At 44.6% G+C, this 21,462-nt stretch overlaps 1 protein-coding gene across 1 annotated transcript in view; it reads right to left on the reverse strand.

Moving 5' to 3' along the window:
• The window catches only part of ALK (ALK receptor tyrosine kinase), a 3,554,133-nt gene that overhangs the window by 292,827 nt on the left and 3,239,844 nt on the right, over positions 1 to 21,462 (reverse strand). Inside the window, exons 15-17 of the mRNA XM_069608653.1 lie at positions 9,814 to 9,958; positions 7,573 to 7,755; positions 186 to 284 (exon numbers count right to left, since the gene is read on the reverse strand). Of these exons, the coding sequence (XP_069464754.1) occupies positions 186 to 284; positions 7,573 to 7,755; positions 9,814 to 9,958 (427 nt within the window). The remainder of the gene's footprint in view (positions 1 to 185; positions 285 to 7,572; positions 7,756 to 9,813; positions 9,959 to 21,462) is intronic.

Consider the following 21,462-nt stretch of genomic DNA (forward strand, 5'->3'; position numbering starts at 1 on the left):
AATATCTGGAGGGTCCTAGCAGGTAACTATGCAAAATGTGGTGCAGATTGGTGAAACAGTGTGGAATTGTATAAGGAACAACAATTTCCCACAAACCCAGCCACAAACCCACACATTTTTACTTTTATAAATATAGATCTAGAACTGGAGGCCACAGTTAAAACATCACAAGGGGATAAACATACCGGTCATAGGTGGCATGTATAGAACTCCCAGCGGGCTAATGAAGGAAACACCATCCCTTCCATCTGCTTCCGGGTCATTGTCATCAGCTGCATTGCCACCTACGCCAAATAAAATGTACTTTAGGAAAACATATAGCTGAAGGCACTTCCTCAGTCAGCATTAGAACTACTTTACAGTGGCATTAAGTGTTACATGGTCCTTGCCACTGTTGGCCAAAAGATATCTAAATACATTGTCTTGACTTGAAGTTGTAGGTCACTTTTAGTGATTGAGGAAGTCGTAGTTATGTTTGGTACTCAGTCAAGTTGGTATTTTGTTTTCATAGGTACGAGATGCACATGTAGTGAATCCTCACATGCCCTTTATCTTTGAACCACCACAAGGACCATCTCATTCATGTTTGGGTTCCAAGTGACATTTGTGTTGTTTTTCTAGTGGGCGCGGACTCAAACCATTAACTTGTGATGCCCTTTTCTTTATTATATACAGAGATGACCCAGAAGGGGCTTGGAGTAAGACTTTTATTAGCAACTGGTAGAGGGAATACTGAAATACCCTTGAGGTCACTCTCTGTCTATGCTGCTCGTGGCAATCTTTGTCGTCTCTCTTGGATTTATCATCTTACCTCCTGGTGTCCTTCAAAAGTGCCCTCTTTCCTTTTCAAAGCGCTATGCTGGTGGACTCTGATTGCTACTCCCTCCATGCACTAGAGTTGACTTTGATCTTGTAAAGACTTACTCATCACCCTCCCCTACTTAATTGCTGCTGGAAGTTGATGGAGGATATGTGTGTCCCATTTGGTGGGTTGTCCTAGAAATGTTCTGATGGTGTCAGTGATGATGTCATTCATGAGCCCTATTTTTTTTCACTAAAAAAATGAGCCCATTACGTGCTAAGGGCGAGTTTGTTCATACTGAATTCCCATAAGGATTCATTGTCGACTCTGACCACCTTCGCACTTAAGTGGTTAAAAAGGCAAAAACTAAATTAGACAACTAAGAACTGTATCCTGGATAAAAGAACTTGAACTAGAAGACCACCGATCAAAAAGCATGCTGGTCAGCTGAGCAATCTGCAGGTTGTGGTTCAGTTTTCAGTACTATTAAGAAATTAAGAATTCATCTTATATTTTCCTCAAAGCTTTTATTTGAATGTGGTTGCCCTCTTTGGGAGTGGACCTGCTGAAGCCTTTCTTGCAGCCATTTCCCTTCTCTTACTACATTGACTCCTTAGAGATTTGCATTTATGAAAAGGGCATACAGAGGATGATACATAACACTGCAGAGTCCCACAATTTGGTGCCTTACATTACAACTATTTGCACAGTTTGAACAGTGTATAACGAGCCACCTCATGATAAATGGGGCTGAGAACAATCACTGGGGGGGAGGTTGGGGATGGGGGAGTAGATGGGCAAATAACCAGATGTTGGTATATGCATATAGTGAGATGAATAGTAATTGGAGCACTATCCCAACCCTCCCATTTACCCTGGAAACTTTGGGCGAGGCACCAAATTGCAAAATGAACCCAGCAATCCACTCAGCAAACCCAGCTAAGGATGTCACCCTTCCACCTGAGAAGAATGGCATACCTGATGTGGCTAAGAGAATCATTCACCTGCATAGAACACTTTTCGTGGTTGCTAAATAAGGCACACAAGACAAGGGAAGCATGTACACCATCAACAAAGGTCTATCTAGGGAAAGTTCCCAAGCTGTCCCTTTCGCTGGAGGGACTGCCAATACAACAAGTTGCTAGCTATGAGTACTTGGGTGTAACATTTGATATCAAGGGGCCATGGGACAAACAGCTAAAGATATTGTGCATCATGCTGGAGTGATCGTGTCATGCCCGACATAGATTTGCCACTGATCATGGCAATGGTGCGGTTACGGTTAGCCCCTCCTTGAGCAGCTACAAAGCTCAAGATTGTTCTTCATCTTCTTTTGATGCCGAATTGTGGGGCCATTTGAACACGATGAAATTGGAAATAATTGAAAATACGTTTTAAAAGGTCTGTTGGGTCTTCTTACCAGTACCCTAAATACTGTACTGAAAATTGAACTTGATTTGAAAGGCGTTACACAAGATCTAATTATCAAACCTGCCATGTATTGGTTGCAATGGAAGTGTTCCCCTTTTTTCTAAATACGGTGATGATTCTACAGATGTCATCACTTCTCCCACAGGGGGGGCCCTTTCCAATGAGGCCAGGGAGGTAAGGCCACTACCCAATAGTCCCCCTCAGGCAGGTATAATGTGGGAGGACCACACAGGGAGGAACTCTCCTCCTGGAGACAAGGACGACCACCTGGGGTATGGCCCGGTAAATACCATACTACTCCCACATACTCTTACCTCTCTTTCTTCTGCTAACCTTTTTGTAGACAGTAGACCTATGTACTGTTCTAAGGCAGACTACCTCAAGCTTCTTGAAAATACTGAGACGAAGAAGAACAACAGGGACCTAGCTAATACAAAGACTGGGACAAGGTGGCCCTGCGGAACAATGAAGATGAAACCTGTGAAAGAGATGAAAGACTTATACAATGGGCCCAGGCACTGCTGGCAACACTGTATAAAAATGGACAATGGACTAAACACTTGGTCTCGGGCAGCCGCTGAATACTGCAGGTATGGTGTGCACCGAATGCGGGCGATTCAAACCTGCATTGCTGATCCGGAATGTTAGAGCTCCAAGGATGATGGCAGTCCACTGCGTCTGAGGATCAGAAGGTTCGCACGAGCAGACCTATGCACAGCAGTGTTGAGATTAAGAAGAAAGGTAGAAGGCAGCCGGGAACGCTGTCGCATAAACGCAGGGAAAGCAAGACGCCAGAGAACACAAACCGAACTCCCACCATCTCACGAAGCCCCAGAGACATACCGAAAACACCAAAAAGCTAAAGGCTGGCATGGGAGACCCACAGGGGACGTGAGGCAGCTCCCCAGGCGGGTGCATGCAGTTGTCCCTAGGCCCCTCTGCAAACATAATGCTTGGGTGGCACGGCAGGGTCTGAGAGTCTACAGGGCTTCTCCTCATCAGAGTGATGGAATAAGGCTTGTTGACCACCAGGGAAGGGTTGAGGACCCTAAACAGCATAAAGAGAACTTGAGAGGGAGAGTCCCTCGAGACAGTGGCCGAAATAAGCCCACTGAGAGAGAAACAAGGGCCTGGGACCCAGAGCAAGCAAGAGATACAAGTCATCTTTCTCATGGCAGTACTTGTCAGGGAAGTAAACCAAGTGGGCCAATTCAAAGAATAGGTGAAACCAGGGCCTGGGACCCAAAGAAAGAAAGAGCTATGAGTCATCTATCTCGTGGCAGTACTTGGCAGCGAAGGGAACCAAGTGGACTAGTTCAAAGAAGAAGAGAAGCCAGGTTTGCGGACCCTGATAAGACTTATAATTGGGTGTTGGAGGTGTAAAGCCTAATGAAATGAAGACATTGGGAAGGGAGTCATTCCCCCTGGTTGTAACAAACTAAAAACAAGATACCAGTAAAAGGACTTCATTCTCCTGGTGACCTAGACCGGCAGTAAGGTTAAAAAAAAGGCCTGGGGAAGGGAGTCATTCCCCAGGGCAATCTGAAACCAGATGTCAGGATAAGGGAGCCATTCTCCTGGTCCAACAAGAAGAGGAATACAAGTATTGTTTGTAGCTCTACCATCAGGGGAAAGGAGCCGTTCCCCCAGAGAATGCATGATAACATATTGTTTTGGAACTATGCCATCAGGGGAAAGGGGCCATACCCCCGACAACATGTCAGACGTAAGACTGTTATAAGACTTTAGAATTGTTTAAACAAGCTAGGAATGATAATCCAGGAGAAGGTTGTCATTCCCCTGGCACTGGAACAGTACCGCATTATTCCTTAGTTTTTGGTGTAAGGGACAGAAGTAAGGTTTGCTTGACACAGGACAGGGGACACTTTTAAGTTGACAGACATCCTGACAATCCCCTCATCTCATAGGTTGAGGCAGTGAAACCCCTCTTAGGAATAGGAATAAATAGGTGTTTTTGTCTTTCTTTCTTATTTAATAATAAAAGTCTTTAGCCCCAAACATGCCACATTTGTGTCAGCGTCCTCCTTCTGGACCCTTACAATACAGTGGTGCAATGTTTGACATCCTCTCTCTGGGTGGGAGCTCTAGATTGCTTTGATATATACATGTCAGGTTGACTTTTAAAAAACCTTGATCTTTCGGATCTTTTGGGTAATCCAATCAACATCAATCGAATTACCAAGATGTTAGAAAAAAAAGCATTTGCTGATACATTTGCTCCCATCTGCACTAGGATTGTCAAAAATCATAGCTACTGAGAGAATACTAGCTAAGCTCCAGGGATTCGGGGGCTACTTGGACTTGATTAAGCCATGCTATGCAATATCCCGCTATATCAAGTTCAGGGTCGATATTTTACCACTAGCAGTTGTGATGAATCCGATGGAGTCGTCACTGTTTTCCCGGCAGTGAACTCCTCCCATGTGGCCAGGGGACGGCAGCCACTACCTGATCGTGACCCTGGGAGCATCTGTATGAGGGAGGACCACATGGGGGGAGACCACCTATGGGGAATTATCCTGACTTCATCGGGTGAGGTGCAGTATCACCCATTCCCCTTTCAGGACATATCCCCTGTTTGCAACCATCTAATGGCCCATTGTGGGGCCTTCCCATGTGCACCCTTGGAGAGTGGTGGAAGGCTTTGGTCACATCACAAAGGTAGAATCTCAAGTAACCGGCATTGTAAAATGATGAACAACCCTTTTCCCAGTTCCACATACTCTTCTGCCAAACCGAGTGTGTCTTTCAAACCTATTGCAAACATGCGTGCAGTATTCACAGGAAAGGACTACTATTTCCACAATCCCCAGGTCTTTGGTATGAGGAAGAAGCAAGGAGTAATGATGATCACTTCCCACTGTCAGCAGTCTAGTCCTTCCCCTAATCATAATGGCCAGAGCCAATATAAAAAAGGAGAAAAGACTCAGGAAGTGTGAAAGTGGCCATCCCTGCAGGACCAGGCTGCAGGAATCCTGTGCTGAAGAAGGAAGGGTTGTATAGTGCTATGCCAAGAGCAGTAATGCAGAACGCTTGCCTGCCAAATACCTGTGGGAACTAGAAAGCACTGGAGGTGTCAGGAAGACCAGTCTTCCCCCTCCAGGAATAAGGGGAACCTATGGGCAGCAGCAGAGTTCCACAGCCCAGAAGAGACTGCAGTCTCCTTCACTTAGGGGGAAACATCAGAAGGCCTGTTTCTTTGCCAAACTGGGGTGAAGTCCACTGAAGTTTAAGGAAAGAAGTCTGAAGGACTTTGCTGGCATGAGAGGGGTGATCCTTTCAGATGCTGCTGTTGGGAAGAAGTGGTTGTATGTCTCTGGGAATCGCGTGGTCTCTGGGAACATAGACCAGTGTGGCAGAGCCAAGGAGCTCACCAGCAAGGAGGCAAAGAAACGTTGCGCGAGCAGGGCTGGCCGCAGACACGCCAGAAACTGAGGGAATATTCCTGGGAGTTCAGTCACCAGAGAAAGCAATGCTTCACTTACCAGGACCTGAAGGAAAGCATGCGTGCTGACCAGACGATGTGCAAGCAGTCCAGGGTGGAAAACAGGCAGCAAAGCTAAGCGAGAACATGACCAAAGACAACACACATAGCCGGTGAGTCAACCCAAGAAAAGTGGGTACCCCGGGGCATTTCGGCGATTGTGCCAAACGCAATTTGTAATCTTTAAAGCAATGGAAACAGAGACATTAAAGAGATTGTTTTCAAGCTAAGAAGGGATATTACAAGTACGAGCCCCAACCATATATGAGAATATGGAATGCAGATTTGGGAAAATCAAAGGGTGAATGCTGACACAATCAGATACACAGAACCAAAAAAGATATATGCAATAGTGGAATTAAAAGAGAAATTGTTTATTCATGAATATGAGAAAACCTGGCAGGCGAGTAAACCAGGTAGCTACAAGTACATGAGAAAACCTGGCAGGCGAGTAAAACAGGTAGCTGCAAATGCATAAAAAGTCCTGAGCAGGGAGTAAACGAGGCGGTTTCAAATCTACAGGAAGTCCCAGGAAAGGACATTGTTTGTTGAATCAGATCAGAGAAAGAACTTTTGAAAGAAGGAACTGCAAGGGTGTAAGGAGTTTTGTAACAAAGAGGATTGTTGTGCGTCTAGAAAGACACAAAAACTGTCAGACCAAGAATCATTGGCATAATGTTGAACAATCCAGAAGGGAATCACCTTCTGTAACCCAGGTACTTTTGCCTTGCAGAACTTTTATGTTGATTGTATACCAATAAAGACATCAAGAACTGTTACAACGTTGGCGTTAAGGACAAATCCAGGGGAAGGGAATACACCTCTGGAACCGAGGCTTGCTATTCTTGGTGAATTTTGTGAAAGGATTAATTAATCTGAGACAAAGTTCCAGAGAAGGAAACTCCCCTGGAACTAAAATCTTGTTTTTACTTTGGAATACCTTGGTATTTGAATTGGGAAGAGAAACCAGGGAAAGGGAGTCATCTTCTGGAACCTTTTAACTTGGAGAACTCTTGTTGGAGCTGTATTATTTTTTCCTTTATAAACTCTTTTTGCAAATACCAAGTTAAAGATAGTTCCCCTTTCCATCGTGTGAGGGTCAGGATAGAATGTTTTTGGACACAAAGACAGTTTTGCTTTTGACATCCTGACACAGATCGATCCTAGTTTTGGTTACAGGCAAGAAAATCCGTCTTGGAGCAGCGTCAGAGAGGCATTTTTCCCAACCATTTTTGTTAAAAATAAAAGTCTTTAATCAGAAACATGGCAACTTTGTGTCCGACTTTCATTCCTGACTCCTCACACAGTTCTCAGAATGAAATGGGATGGTTCGGAGTCCGATCTGTGCTCTTTGTGTTTATCTGAAAAAGAAACTGTGCTCCACTTTTTTCTCATATGTCAGATTTAAAGAGATCTGAGGTCTCATCACCCGAGACCCTGGTTGAATTAGTATTCGATTAGAACAACTGAAGCTACTATGAATTCTTGTAAGTCAACTTCAAAAACTGCAGTGACTCTAGAAGTTGCAAACTTTATTCATCGAGCTTGGATTCACAGGAGCACTATATAAAGCTTGTATAATTTGTTTCATTATATGCTGCTACTTCATATGCTGTTTTATAAATGCACTGGACTTCTTTTTAATCCTAGTTGTACGTTAAGTGTGTAATGAATGTATACGTTGATCATTTATTGGATTTTATTGGGATGATTTTAATGCCTTAATTTCTGAAGGACTTATGTTGAATAAGGTATAATGATGAGGAACAAGGGTCTATTGTTGACATGCACAACCATTTAGGAGAACCAACACTTAGCAACGAGGCATATTTACCTATGTATCCTCCGCCTGCCCCACCGGAGGAGCAGCCCCCGCCACCCCCTCCGAAACCCCCCCTCGTCTCCCACCCCCACTTCTTCATGGCCTGGGGGCAGGATTCTCCTCCGGTTGCTCCTTCCAGCAAGGACTTCCCTGACCAGGGAAAGGAAGTGTTATCCTTCCAGCCACCACCACCACCTGGAAGAAAAAAGATCTCAAATGTTACTTCCTGTTGTGACATCACACTTTCACTGCATCCTTAATAATAAAGCACATTGAAATGAAAAGAAGATGACTTTCTCTACTGCTTAGCTGGGGGCAAATGTTGCATTTGGGGTGTGGGTGTTTGTGTGTGTAGGTGGTGCAAGTAGCCGCTGGGTGGCTAAGGTTACCCATGGCAGAACCTAAGCCCCGCCTCAGTCAAAGTGAGGTGCATGGGACAGGGCCTAACACCAAAGTGCCAAAAGGCTATGTCTGGGTGGATATTATAAAAAAAAACACTAAACTCGACTGAAAACTCTTTGGTTGTAGAACTAATTCAGTGTAATATCTTCCTTAGAGACACATTAAAAGTTGCAGTGCAAGAAAATAAAAAAAACAAGTGCAGGCAACAAAAAAAAACCACGTCATCAATAGTTACTAAAATGACATCACCCCCAAAAATGAATAACAGGTGTAAAAATTAAATAGGAGACACGATTTCCCAGAATTCCCATGCAGAGAGACACCATGAGCTATGCATGGCGGTGGCCAAGATTTGTGTTTTCTGATGGTGGCTCCACAGTGCTGGTTGCTTTAGAGAGCATAACTGGCAATTTTATTTGTTTACTGTTTCTTATGCTGCCACCTTAACTTCTCTTTAGTGAAGATAAAAAAGAAGGAAAAGAAAGATGTATATATATATATGTTTTATATATATATATATATTATAGGGTCTGCAGTAGCGACCCTGTAGTTACAGTTAAGTTGCACTTCCCATCGTAAGAGCAGTTTTTGGATACCTTATTATTTTGACGCCGTTTGCTGAATTTGCAAAAAAAGAATAGACCCAACTCTGAATTGTTCGTCAGCGGCAGGGGTTGTAAGGGGTCCCAAAAGGTTTGAAACCCGGATAGGGAATTATTTTTCGCTTGTGGCTGCAGCCGCAATCGTTGGACGGATTTGCACCAAACTTGTGCAAGGAGCAGCGGCCTAATCGTGAAAGCGTGCGTTTGCAAATTTGGTGTTAATCCGCCCAGTAGATTCTTTTTAAAAGCCCAAAATGTGGTTTGGTGTTCGTGAACGCCTCTGAGCCAATCAGGAAGCTGCTTAACGTTCGCAGGCATCATATGTGGCCGCTGATTGGTCAATTAAAAACGTGAAGTGCATCATTTGAAACGGACGCCATATTAGATTTGCGAGTTGCCCATGTTGTCCGTGAACATCGGAGTAAAAACATATTCAAAAACACAACATTACACTTGTGAAACAAATCAAACAATTTCTGGGAGGTGAGGGATGCAGGGACTTTCCATAAGGATTCTTACAGAGTAGTAATGTCATGTGATGTCATCAGTGATGCCATTTGTGATGTCATCTTTGATGTCCTGGGTGTTAGTTTTAGCAGTGCATTGAGGTGGTGCAAGTTATGGTTGCATAGCTCCCCATAACTGCCACATTTCTTTGGTTTTCCGATTTGACCATGCAACCCTATTGTTGCTTTAACAGCGTTATTTTTCAATAAATTCTATAGGTTTTTAATTAGTGCAACTTAACCATAACGTCCCATTCACAAGGTTTATTAATTCAATGTTTATGTGTGTTTGAGTGTGTCCTAGTTCCAGTCTCTCTTGCTGTCACAGGATTTTACCATCTTCTCACCCTCCAGTACCTTGAAGGTAATTTTGCGCATGTCTGGTAATAATGATTTATAAATCACCCTTTATATTGTATAGGGTTTTTATAAGACAGAAATGCAGCCACATAAGTAGCCAAGCCTGGTCGAGTGAGGGGCGAGGGGAGGGCAGTGGAGGGCCTGAGTGCATGAAGGAAATAGTTGTCGGGTGGAAGACTGTCTGGTGGAATGACGGTGGGTGAGGCATTGGGAGCATAGCATAGCTAGGCCACTAGAGGGGGCATAAACAGTATGCTGATTTGCTGCAACCCGGACGCACCCTCTCACGCATAAATCACATCAGAGGCGTTAATACAAAAATGGCGTCTAATTAAGTCTACTGTGAACAGAATTCAGGGTGAAGTGACTTTGGCAATGCATACCTGCTGCTCCTGATCGACCATTCACCCCGGGGAAGGAGAAATCCTTCTCTAGTCTTTCGGGGTAGACGCTGTTTTTTTTGGCCTTGTAGGCCCGGCCACCACCCCCAGCCGCAATCAACAATGGGACAGCAACCCCATTCTCCACCTAGAGAAGGAATACAAAAAAAACAAGTCAAAGATTGGCACATACATAAATGTAGATTTAACAGTTTAAAGGATGAGCTGTGTTGGTATGTTCAGTAAAATATCCCTTTGTTTTTAGATGAGCACAGCCTTAATGTTCCTGAAGCAAGAAATCAGCTAGACAATGCAAGGTTCTCAATTTCCAGGGGAAGCACTCTTTAAAGAAGAGTGAAGCATCCCATTGGCTCTTAATACTCATGGTCCAAGCTCATGAAGCCATTGCACATGCTCTCTATGAAAAAAGACAAGTTTAGACCAAATATTTACTCTAGAAGGAACCGGTTTGATCAGGGAGCCAATCGCAGGTCTTCCTTCATCTACTCCCCCAGAACATAATCTTCCTCAATAAATACGATGTGTTCCCCTGCTGATACAGTTCAGAAAAAAGACCAAAGCCCAACAGTTCCAACTGGAGCATACCACCACCTCACCCGGAACTTTACTGATTGACCAATTAGACACTGACCCATACATTTTGCCACAAGCTCCTAACCCAGGGCCACTAATGTCCCTGTAGCCTATGAGTGCGCACTGAGAATACTTCAGTCTGCATGAATAAAGATATCATTTAGAAACAATACGTTCTCATGTTTTTTTTGTTTTGCTCCCCCTCCTGTAGATTCATGAACCAAAAACCTCCACCTTCTTCCCCCTTTCAATTTTTCTATAGTTCCCATGTCAAGCATAACTGCATGTCCGCCAGGCCCATAACATGATCGATACCTCACTTCTAATTCCAGGACACGAAAGGTAACATCGTTATGGTGTCCAGAGGTCATACTTTTCAAAGTTGTTATGCCTGCTTCAGAGTTGTATTGTCCTCTTGGGTCACCTGGGCCTTTCTTCTACATGTTCGATGCCGCTCTCATATCCTTGTGTTAGGGGGGCTTTGTCTTCTCCTGCCTGACTGACTGGCCAAAGTGTCTTGGGGCTTACATTCCATTTCCATGCCCTCCTTAAAGGTTGCGGGTTGCTCCCATCTACATTCAGTCTCAATGTCTCAGCCACCCTTGATCTTGGCTGGGTGTTCTGCTGCGTTCTAGTCTGTGAGGGCCGTTAGTGCCATCTGTATAGAGCACTCATTCAACTTGTCCACGCTGCCGCTCTGCCAGGTTCTCTGTGGGTGTTAGCGTGGTGCTCTTATTAGTTGCATGCCAAATGGCTCCAGATACACTTTCCTATCCGCAAATACAGATTGAACACTATTGTCCATTACAATTTGGTTGGGGTTTGCTTCTCATTATTATTACCAATTATTTAATCTTCCTCTACGTTGAGGCATAGCCTGTGAGTAATTAAGCAAACCTCTGGCTGTGGTCCATGTATACAATTGAGTCTATGAAGTAACATGCTAGCATCTTGCATGTCGCCATCTCATTGGATGTTCTAGAGTAAGTCTTTGGGGGCTCATCTAAGTCCATGTTTGGCCTCCAACAATGTTCTTTTAGACTTGTATGGGCTAGACTGGTCAGCTTAGTGAATACAGCTGCTGGCATTTTGTGTTTGCTCATAGAAGCAGCTTGCCATGTGTATGCAGTTCGCTTGCTACTTTGCCATATGGTTCAAGGCCTTGTGCTAGGTTCCTCTTACCTGGCCAGCTGTCATTCTCTAGTACCAGAACTGTTAAGGTTGTACCTCTTCTCAGTGAGCTGTCCAAGTGTATTCTGTTAAGACTCCTCCCATTTGTTTGCGTTGCATATGCTAGCTACTAGGGCTGTTGCTAGGTCTGGAAAAGATCCGGGGCTATGCTAATGTCGGGACAGCTGGGACTCAAGCTAGCCTTTTGGTTGTAGCTCCTGAGCTTCTATCCAGGGCTACAACCAAAAGACCCGGGGCTATAGCCTCCTCGGACACCCCCTAGCAACGCCTCTGCTAGCTACAATGCTCTCTCCCTGGATATAGAGTGTTCTGTTATTATCCACTATAGTTAGCCTAGACAGGTTGTTCTGCCCCCCTGGAATGTGCTCCGTTTTAAAATTGAATTCCCTAAAGGGTTACAATCTATGATTGATGCTCTTGGCGACTTTGCACTCCAAAATGGCCTAAAAGTAAATATAGCAAAAAGTAAGATCATGCCGTTCTCCGGTAAACATAAATCGAAAGTTAGTTTGATCCCACGTTCTGAACGTATGTGTAGACTATATGGTGACAACACAATGGAATCATTGGAACATGTTATTACCAACTGCGGGAGTCTTGCAACCATAAGTATATGCAATCGTACAATAATCAAGTAATCAAGTGAATTGTACTCATACATTTTGGATCCGGCCCAAATTTATGGAGGATAATGACCTTAATTTTATATATTTTATTGTAACATTTAATTGGAAATGTAAAGAGATTTTAAATATATTTTGAAATGATGGATGTTAGATTGTATTATTCGCTTAGCTCATGGATCTGATAATATGTTATGTGTCTATATTTTTTTGTGTTGTGTTAAGGGTCCCTTTCCTTTTTCTGTGTTTTTAATGTTTGTATATACAAAGCCGTTTGGCTATGAGTGTATCAATTAAATAAATAAATACAATTGAATTCTTGCACTTTTTATGTCAATTTAGTGTTGGAAAGGGCGCCGCCCCGTCCCACGCCGTAAGCGCTTTAGAGTGAGGCGAGATGTATTTGAATCACTATGATGGGCCCGGGGGAGGGGGGATGGCTAAAGGACCAACCCCCAATATAAAGGACCCAACCTCAATATAATAAAATGTATTTAACCCACATAGTGTAGCGGAGGGCGCAAGCAACATTGCTACTCTTGCATAGATGGAAGTAATTGTAGTTAAGAGACAAGGCCTGCGCGGCAAATACGCCAGTGCATGCATTAGGCCCAAATTGCGAGACAAGGGAAATCTCCAGCCCTGCCCGGGCTCCCATGAGGACAGCCCCTACAACCAACCGCCAAAACGCCTATTCATTGATCTAACAGTGTTTCAAACATGTGTTTTTTACTCAAGAGGAATGTGCCCTACAAGGCCGCGATCAGAAACCGGTGCCTGGTGTGCATTTTGTCTCGGGAGGATATTTTAGGGGCAACGTGCTCGCCTTGGAAGCAAGAAGATGCGGACCAACCTAGGTATGGTCCCTGGGACTGCATTTAGAAACCTCTGCGTATTAAGTGCATTATAAATAACCAATTACTTTACATTTACATTACATTACATCTCACACTGGCCAAAGCATGACCCGGCCCATCCCCAGGCGACCGCGAGTTTTAGCCCATATAACTAACTGAGTCCTGAGACCCCAGAATTCCATGGCACCAGGTGCCCTCTGACCACCAACCCTAAAAGTAACAAGTCCTGGATGTTCATAGAGTACGGACATTGTGGGCCTCATTACGAGGCTTGCGCTGACAGAATGAAGGGGGCCGGTACGGGACCGGGCCCCTTCATTCTGTCAGGGCTGATTACAAGCTTCCCATCGCGGGACCCGGATCGGACGCCTGGTAAAACCAGGCGTCCTTTCCGGGTCCCGCGAGGGGAAGAGGGAGGTAACAACGGGACACTTATAATGTGCCCCTTGTTACCTACCTCCCCATTCCCATTGAGCCCTCTGGGGGCTCGAATGGGAATGGGAATGGGGAATGGTTCCTGCAAGGAGGACTTACCGGGTCCTCCTATGTCGGAGTGACCCGGTAAGTCCCCATTGCAGGAACCCGGTAAAGGACCCCGGTTTGGAGGCAGCCATGGAGGCAATAGCTCCATGGCTGCCTCCAAACTCGTAATGAGGCCCTGTATATCTTTGAAATACAATCATGTGATTTGTATTGTGAGGTGCTGGGAGGGATAAATGAATTAAAAATGAGGGTGGAGACCTTGGAGCCAGATGGCGCAGAAGGGAGTGAGTGAGATATGTGTGTGGAGGTCAGAGTGCCCCAGAACCTCCTTTGAGCCAGCCCTAAAATCTGTCAGGTGCACATATAATGACAATGTAGCAATGTGATAGGAGTGCAGTTAATTTGTTCATTGACCTTTGATGTGAGAAGAAGAGGATCACTGCAGCACCCACGTGATGGAAGACGGACGGACTGAGCTGGAACCAATGACCTGGCATCTCTTATGGAGTAGGCGGATCATGTATAGGTGCACACCAACCAGCCGTGCGGGTTTCTACTGCATATGTTGCGTCATAAGTTTTTCTTTATAAGGATCTGCTTGTACTACTTTTCGCCAGAATGTTCTTGGCAGCAGAGTCTTTTGCTGTTGCGCTCATCTGTGTATGAGATTAACACGTGTTATCCTTTCAAGATCGACTTGGGCCTTTCTTCCCTAGCGGGTTGTATTCTCTCTGGTGTGAGCCTTCAGGGACTTGCCTTCATTAAATAACCTGTGTGTGGGATTTCTGAAATAGGTGATCCTAAAATCTTTACTAATGGTTTGCAGTGATTGTGTGGCTTCACGTATGCTTCTGACCGAAGTGTCCTTCGGAGGTACTCCCCCGCTAGAGATTGAGTGGCACAATTAGGCTAGTTGGGTCTGGAGGAATTGGCACTTGCTTCTGAAGTCGGAGCCCATATTTTCCTAGTTTGGCTAGTATTTTGTCTATGGTGCCAATGAGATCCTCCTCCGCGTGCCCATAGACTAGAATTTCAAATTGAAAGTATCTGATATCCTTGTTGCCTTTCAGTGTGATGGTCATAATCCTTGGAAAGCATGTACATCACAACATAAAATAAATGGATGTCTCCCATTTGGAGAGAGTCCAAGAGGGATGATGAACACCACCAGGTGTTTGGAGTTACTAAACGACTTAATCTGATGCAATGCACTCCTCCTATCCAATTTGGAGAAAGAAAACATGTCACTGATCTGACACGGACAGCTGGATCACATCACCTGTCAAAAAACCCCTGTCTCCTTGACGCTCCTGGCTAGGCTTTATTGCCAGTCCCAGAAGCGGGAGATCCTGTGTTGTGGATTGCCCAATGCTCCTTTGTGACTACTGGACCTGATTTATCTCGTCGGGGACATCTGGCCAGTGTCCTGGTTCCATCTCCCACATCTGGGAAGCAACAGGAGACTATTATGCCCTTTGTCATCATTCTAGAATTTTCAATTTCGGGGGATCCGAGGTAGCAAACTCACTGCTGGGGTGGTTCTAAGAACGCATCGTAAAGCATCCTTGATTTTTGGGGTCTCCTGTTTCCGGATCTTCGCTCGTGAGCTTGTGGGCATCACTGGAACCGAGCACCCCAGTGTAGCAGCAAATGTTTACCCAGAAACCTGATTCCCGATATGCAGACTCAGACCCTTGGCTGAGGTGGCAGGAAATCTTGAATAAGCCCCATTTCTTTAGGGCTGCTGGGCCCCTCTGCACTAGTATACCAATGGTGGAGCCCCTGTGGATCTCTAGAGGACACTGGACCTACCCTGAGACTGGCCCCGGAAACTCTGAAATCCATCTCCCCCTCTCTGGCACTGCTGGCAGGCTTCTTCGTCAGCTGGGTCCTCGACTGAGGGTCATCCCCTGGGGTCAAACGGTTTATTATTCTTTGTTTCCAACCGGAAAATTAGGATTGCAACTGGTAGGCCTTTTCACAACCCAAAGCCTTACAGCAGGTCTTTCTTCCTGTTTTTTCAACTGAGCTGAACTTTCTCTCGTTTATGACATTTTGGAAAAGCTGAACTTTGCTCTTAAAAGTTCTGCTCCTACCCTGAAAAGACTTTTTACAGGGCTGCCAAGAACATTTAGACACTTTTAAAAACGGTTGCTTTTGCTTTTTTTTTACACATATATAAAGATGATATTTTTCTAAAAATATAAATATATGTGTGGATGGCCTTTTACAGTATGTCTATTAAAGTGTTTATTGTACCTTTTGGCATTCCTGCTTGTCTCCTGAGAGTTAGGCCTGGGCTGCTCTGCCATACTATCTCTTGGAGAGACTGGTGAACTCAAAGGTGACCCTTTGACCCACATTCGATGGCTGTGCCAGGACCCTGGAGACAAATAGGCGGTAACCATGGCGCTATAAGCGCCATGGTTGCCGCCGGTATTTTACCGTGTCCGCCTTGGTGGATGGCGGAATTACCGCCCTACTCCAAGGTGAGCGGTAATTCCCCATTCACCAAGGCACTTCCCCATTCCCATTTTTGCCCCCATAGGGCATAATGGGAATGGGGAAGGCGCTAATTGCAGTACCGTAATTAGCACCAAGGTCCCTTTGCGCACCCTACTTTAACGGCTGGTAAAACCAGCCGTTAAGGTCGGGTCCCGCAAAGGGAACTCGTAGTAAGGCAGTAAGGGTTTACCGGTAGCGGTGCCCGTACCGGTAAACCCTTACCGCCTACCATGTAATGAGGCCCAATGCCTAGATTTAGATCCCATAACAAATCTACAGTCTAATGTGTTATTGTTGGAGCTCTAGTGAAATAGAAATTAGACTAAACGGACGCACTTTACAGTGATCTCACAACCTCTGCATTCCAACAGCTGGACGATGTTCAAAATGCTGCAGCTTGGTTTGTATTTGGCATAAGGAATAGGGATAAATTCTCAGGTCAGTGTTGCTCCCTGCACTCGTTTCCGGCTACAGTGACAGATAACCTTTACAGTCTTGTTTTGGACTTTTCAGTGCCTCCAGGGTCTGGCGCCTTGCTATCTCAAGTACCTTGATGCCCGAGGCGTGTGTGCGCTTAAACACATGTAAAAATAACAATAATAAATACAAAATATCTAAGATACAGGATAAACCCTGTTGTGCCAATTCAGAAATTATTCTCTAGTCCGGATTGACTCCTGTAGTGAACGGCAATACACAAAAGGGCAGAAGATTCTTCGTTCAAGCCCTGTGTTTGTGGCAATGCTTTACCATTAAAGATTTGGCCTTCTTCTAACTACATGGCTTTATGCATATCCGTAAAAACAAATTGTTTAGGTGAGCCATTTTCCGTTTTCCTTGGACCCTCTAGTTGTTGGTTTTGCTGTTGTTTCCTGTTCTGACACATAGGAGCAAAGCTAATTTGCGGTGTAGGATGGTATTCATTTCCCAACATCCAAATTCCACTAGCGTAACGGATCCCTAACAGTTTCTGTCCCAATGACTGCAATACTCTTTTATAGAACAATAGAGTTTTCAGGGACGTCATTCGGGTTGTTGCCAGGGGGTTGCAACTGCGACCCCAGAGATCTCCTTTGCTACCCCTGTGGTCTCCTCTTGCTAGCCCTAAAAAAAATAGGAATAAAAGGTGTTTTTTTTCACAAATTGAAGCACCTGGGTTGTGGCCAGTGCCATGTGGCTCTTTGCTTCTAGAGTGGCTGGCTTTCTTGTTCAGGCTTCTTAAAAAAACAGGGGGTTCCACAACTGTAACACTTTGAACAGTGACCCTAAATAAGAAAGAATAGGAATTACAAATAATGTTTCTTTCTGGAATTCTATACTTAATTTCTAGACTCATTAAAGGTCTATTTCAGGCACACTTCAGGGGGGGAGTCAGTAATTTAGTCTGTTCCAAAACACCTCAAATTCACAGGCCAGACACAAATCTTCAAAAAGCATTTAGAGTAGAATAAGCATCCGTTTCGGACTATGGGCCTGATTCACAGACCGTTTTCCTATGGAATTTGCGCCATTACAGAACTCTTTTTCTTAAGTTGCAGTTATAGTATGTTTTTTTCTGCCGTTGTCTCTGTTACGATCATCACAAGACATTCCATCTCGGTGTCCTCGGTCACTTGACAAAATCCTTGTGCCTAAAAGCTTGTGTATAGTGTAGAAATGTTTGACAATAGCACATCAAGTGGCCCTTGATTTCATTGTGCCACAATTAATTTTTGGTTGTAATGTGTCTATCTTTCCTAGCTCCATGGCATGCTGTTCAGGATGTTTGCTTGCATGTATGAGTTAACGAGTGCCCAGAGTACGGGATGCCGTGTGAGTGCGCTGCTTTCCCTGCACTACTTTAAATGTTTTAATGCACAGTTATGAACCCTCCCATTGGTATGCATGTTGCCAACCTCTGAAGCCTGAAAAGTAGATCCATGCAGGCTTGACATGTTGCCGCCTTTGCACCAGACCTGCAGATGAACTGGCCTGCTGTTAAATCTCAGTTACCAGTTTATTGGTATCCACTGCAGAGTGTAATTTGCTTTCTGACTTTGAGAACATTCTGTCATGTAATTGTTCATTTGACTGTAGCCGGAAATCTAGCTATAGCCAGTAAGATAGCTCAGGGGGTTGAGTGCCTGCTGCTCTGATGTGTGTGATCTACAGGTTCGAATCCTGGCAAGGCCAACTCCGCCTTTCATCCTTCAGAGGTTGATAAATGAGTACCAACACAGGTTGAGTGATATTGTATGTTTATTTGTTCTATATAAAGCGCTTAAGGGTAAGTGCTATATAATAACACATCATTTTCATTTGGCCTTGGACATCTGCTTGCATTCCCAGTAATTTGGTAATATGGGCCTATACACACTGATATTAACGATACATATGGTGATCCATTTTTGTATGAAATGTATATCACATTACAGTGATATTGTAACCATATTTTTCGTAGTGTACTTAGGAACAATGCTATGTGATGCCACTTTCTGATTTGTTAAGAGGTTAAAGGTGTGTTCCATCGCTTCCCGTGATGTCACTTTGAGGTGGGGTTGAATGACATATAACTTCCTGTGATGTCATCGGAGGTTAAGGGCCATGTGATGGATGTCACTTCCGTTACCCCAGGCATTTTGGTGAAATGACGTCCCTGAGAGTTTGAGTTTATCTTCTAGCTAGGCTGGGGTTCCACTAGAGTTATGTCTAGCATAAGGTCTCCCCAACAGTTGCCTCTAGGATTGCAATTCCCTTGTATGAAGTTTGGCTTGGATGTAGCTGGTCTGTGAAGGCATTTCAACACAAGACAACAGATCCTGGAGACAAATCATCTTTGTCCAGTTAGCCTGTGCGTGCAGAGAAGGACGGAAATGGAGTAATGGCGTCTCTCTTTCTGTGAGCGCAGATAAAACAGACAGCAGTGTTCTGCACATTCAGAGGCTGGAAGCCCTATATAGATTGAGATCAGCACATGACAGATCTCTGCCACAATGAGCAGCAAGCCTTCTAGAGGAGCAGAGGACACTTCAGGCTTTCAATTCCCATGTGACCACCGGGTTAGAAGAAGGGAGCACGGAGCGGTCGGTTATCGCTCCGGTCTTTTGAGAAATCCACCAGCAGAGCTTTACCCTCATATGGTTCTTGCCAAGTTGCTGCAGCAAGGCTTTTTCATGATGAGCTTTGGTTGTGCTTGCTTCAAATTAGGCAAAGTGATATAACACGTTCTCTGCTTACATGGAAACTTTAGAACTTGAAGCTGTTAGGCAGAATCATATGCAGTACCCTTTGGGAACACCACACACAATTAAGAATACAAGTGTAAGTACAATTTCACCTTTGGTACAAGCCTGTACTACACAATAAAGTGGTAGTGAAGGCTGAGCAGCCAGACTTATCTCAAGAGTAAAGTGAGCAGTACAAGAGGTTACACAAAGGACAATAATTACTATGGTTCAAACAAACACTGATTCAAGGTTTCTGAGTAAAAGAATATATATTTATTTACACCATCAGTTCTAAAACAGTTCACTATCACAAAGCTGCAGAAAATCACAGTCTTACTACACTACAACAACACCCAGTGAATTCTGGACAAGTTCAGCTCAAAAGGAAGTGTGAGCAAAATTAAACTCCAGTAATTTAAAAGGGGGAGGAAAGACAAGGTTAGTCAAAATCAACAACACCAACAAGTTATAGGCCGGGCAATCAAGAAAAGGCTACTACATCTAGGATTCAAGTCAATAGGCCTGGGCCAATGTTAATGGTTCAGAGTCTTTGGAGAGGATCACACAATTCAGAGTAGTTTGCGGTTAAGTCTTTGCGTAGAGTTCCAAATGAAGTTGGCCAGAGGAAAAGTTATTCAAAGGAGAAGAGAAGGACAAGCCTTCGGAGAGGCGAAAGATTTCAAGCACTTTCACCGCAGTAAGATGGAACAAACGACCGGATTTGCACAGTAACTGAAATGGAGAAGAATGTTGTAGATGAGGCAGTTGTTCCTGGCAGTTTCTGTAGGCTCATGGTTCCTGAAGCTTCAGTCGTGGTGACAAGAAGCAGGACGGGTCCTGCACTGCCCAGGGAAGAAGCCAGCAGCGGAGCAAAATGTCGAAAAAAAGGTGCGCTCCTTAAAACCCAAACAGGTTCCGGTCCTCCTGGCTATCCGGTTCACTGCAGCGATGCACAGCAAATTTGACCAGGAGAGGGAGGCTGGCGTTTGGTGTTTGGTGAGCTGGTTGGTCTCACCAAGCTCAAGGGAAGAAGATTCCTTGCAGATCTTCTTTGTCATCGAAGTTTCAGAGATTAAAACCTGCAGCAGGGCTTCCCCAGGATGTCCAGTAGTTGCAGCAGTCGTCTTCCTTCAGCTTCTCTTTGGTTTTCTCGATCCAGTAGCGACTCTGCCTTCCAGTCCCAGAGACTGGCTTTTTATGCACCAAATACCCCATGCACACAGCCTGGCTGTCAATCACACAGCAGGGTGGCTGTCCTGGCAGGACATCCACCTAGCCAATCAAACTAGAGTGCGACTTGGGTCTCCAAGGAGAGGCTGTGCAGGGGTCCTCAAGCCCCTCCCTCACATCCTGTCCACCCAGACACACAGGCGCCTAAGGAGGGCTTCTGTGCAGAAGCCCGCCAAAGGACGGCGAACAAAGGAACCACACCTGGTTTGGCACGCAGAGTAAAATACGAGAAAGACCTTTACAAAAAGAAATGGCGAATAAACCCGACCGGAACCAAATAAAAATAAAAGGGGTCCAGCGGGTTATAGTTTGAGGCTACCACCAAAGCCTCTAATGGTACAGAGGCTATTTTTATAGCTCGTGGTAGAATAAAAATGGTAGATACCACTGCCACCAGCCAAGTCTTAGAGAAAGGGGAACATACTAATGTTCCATGAGAATCAGACAAAAGGGGATAATTGTTAACCCCTCCAGTACTCTATTGGAAGATAGGTTGTACTGGGTTTGTACATTTAAAAAGACTAGTGAAGTCAATGGCAAATTTACATGTTCTGGTAGACAGTAGTCAGTCCGAGAAATTGGAGTTTAAAGTGGGAAGTCTGAAAAGACAACCCCGTGTCACTGTGTTAGGGAGAATTCTCCAGAATGGCTAATTACCCTTACATAATGAGTCTCTCAGCAGCTTTGCTGGATTTCTAGGATTTATTTTTTCACCTGGTAAGAGTGTGAGCCTTTCTTCCCACTCCTACATGTGGTTTGCTGTGTGTGTTTAACATTTTTCTGTTCATAGACTGTGCAGCCTCACCTACTCCATGGGCATCATCTTTTTACTGTGTGTTACACAGCACCTTCAGTGGAGTGACACAGGGTTGTCTTTTTCGCTTCCCAACTCCGACTCCATTTTCTGGGACTGACTACTGTCTCCCAGAACATATAAAGTTGCCATTGACTTTAAACTCACAG

This window comes from Ambystoma mexicanum, chromosome 4q, assembly GCF_040938575.1.
Source record: "Ambystoma mexicanum isolate Mex_15411 chromosome 4q, UKY_AmexF1_1, whole genome shotgun sequence".
Lineage (NCBI taxonomy): Eukaryota > Metazoa > Chordata > Amphibia > Caudata > Ambystomatidae > Ambystoma > Ambystoma mexicanum.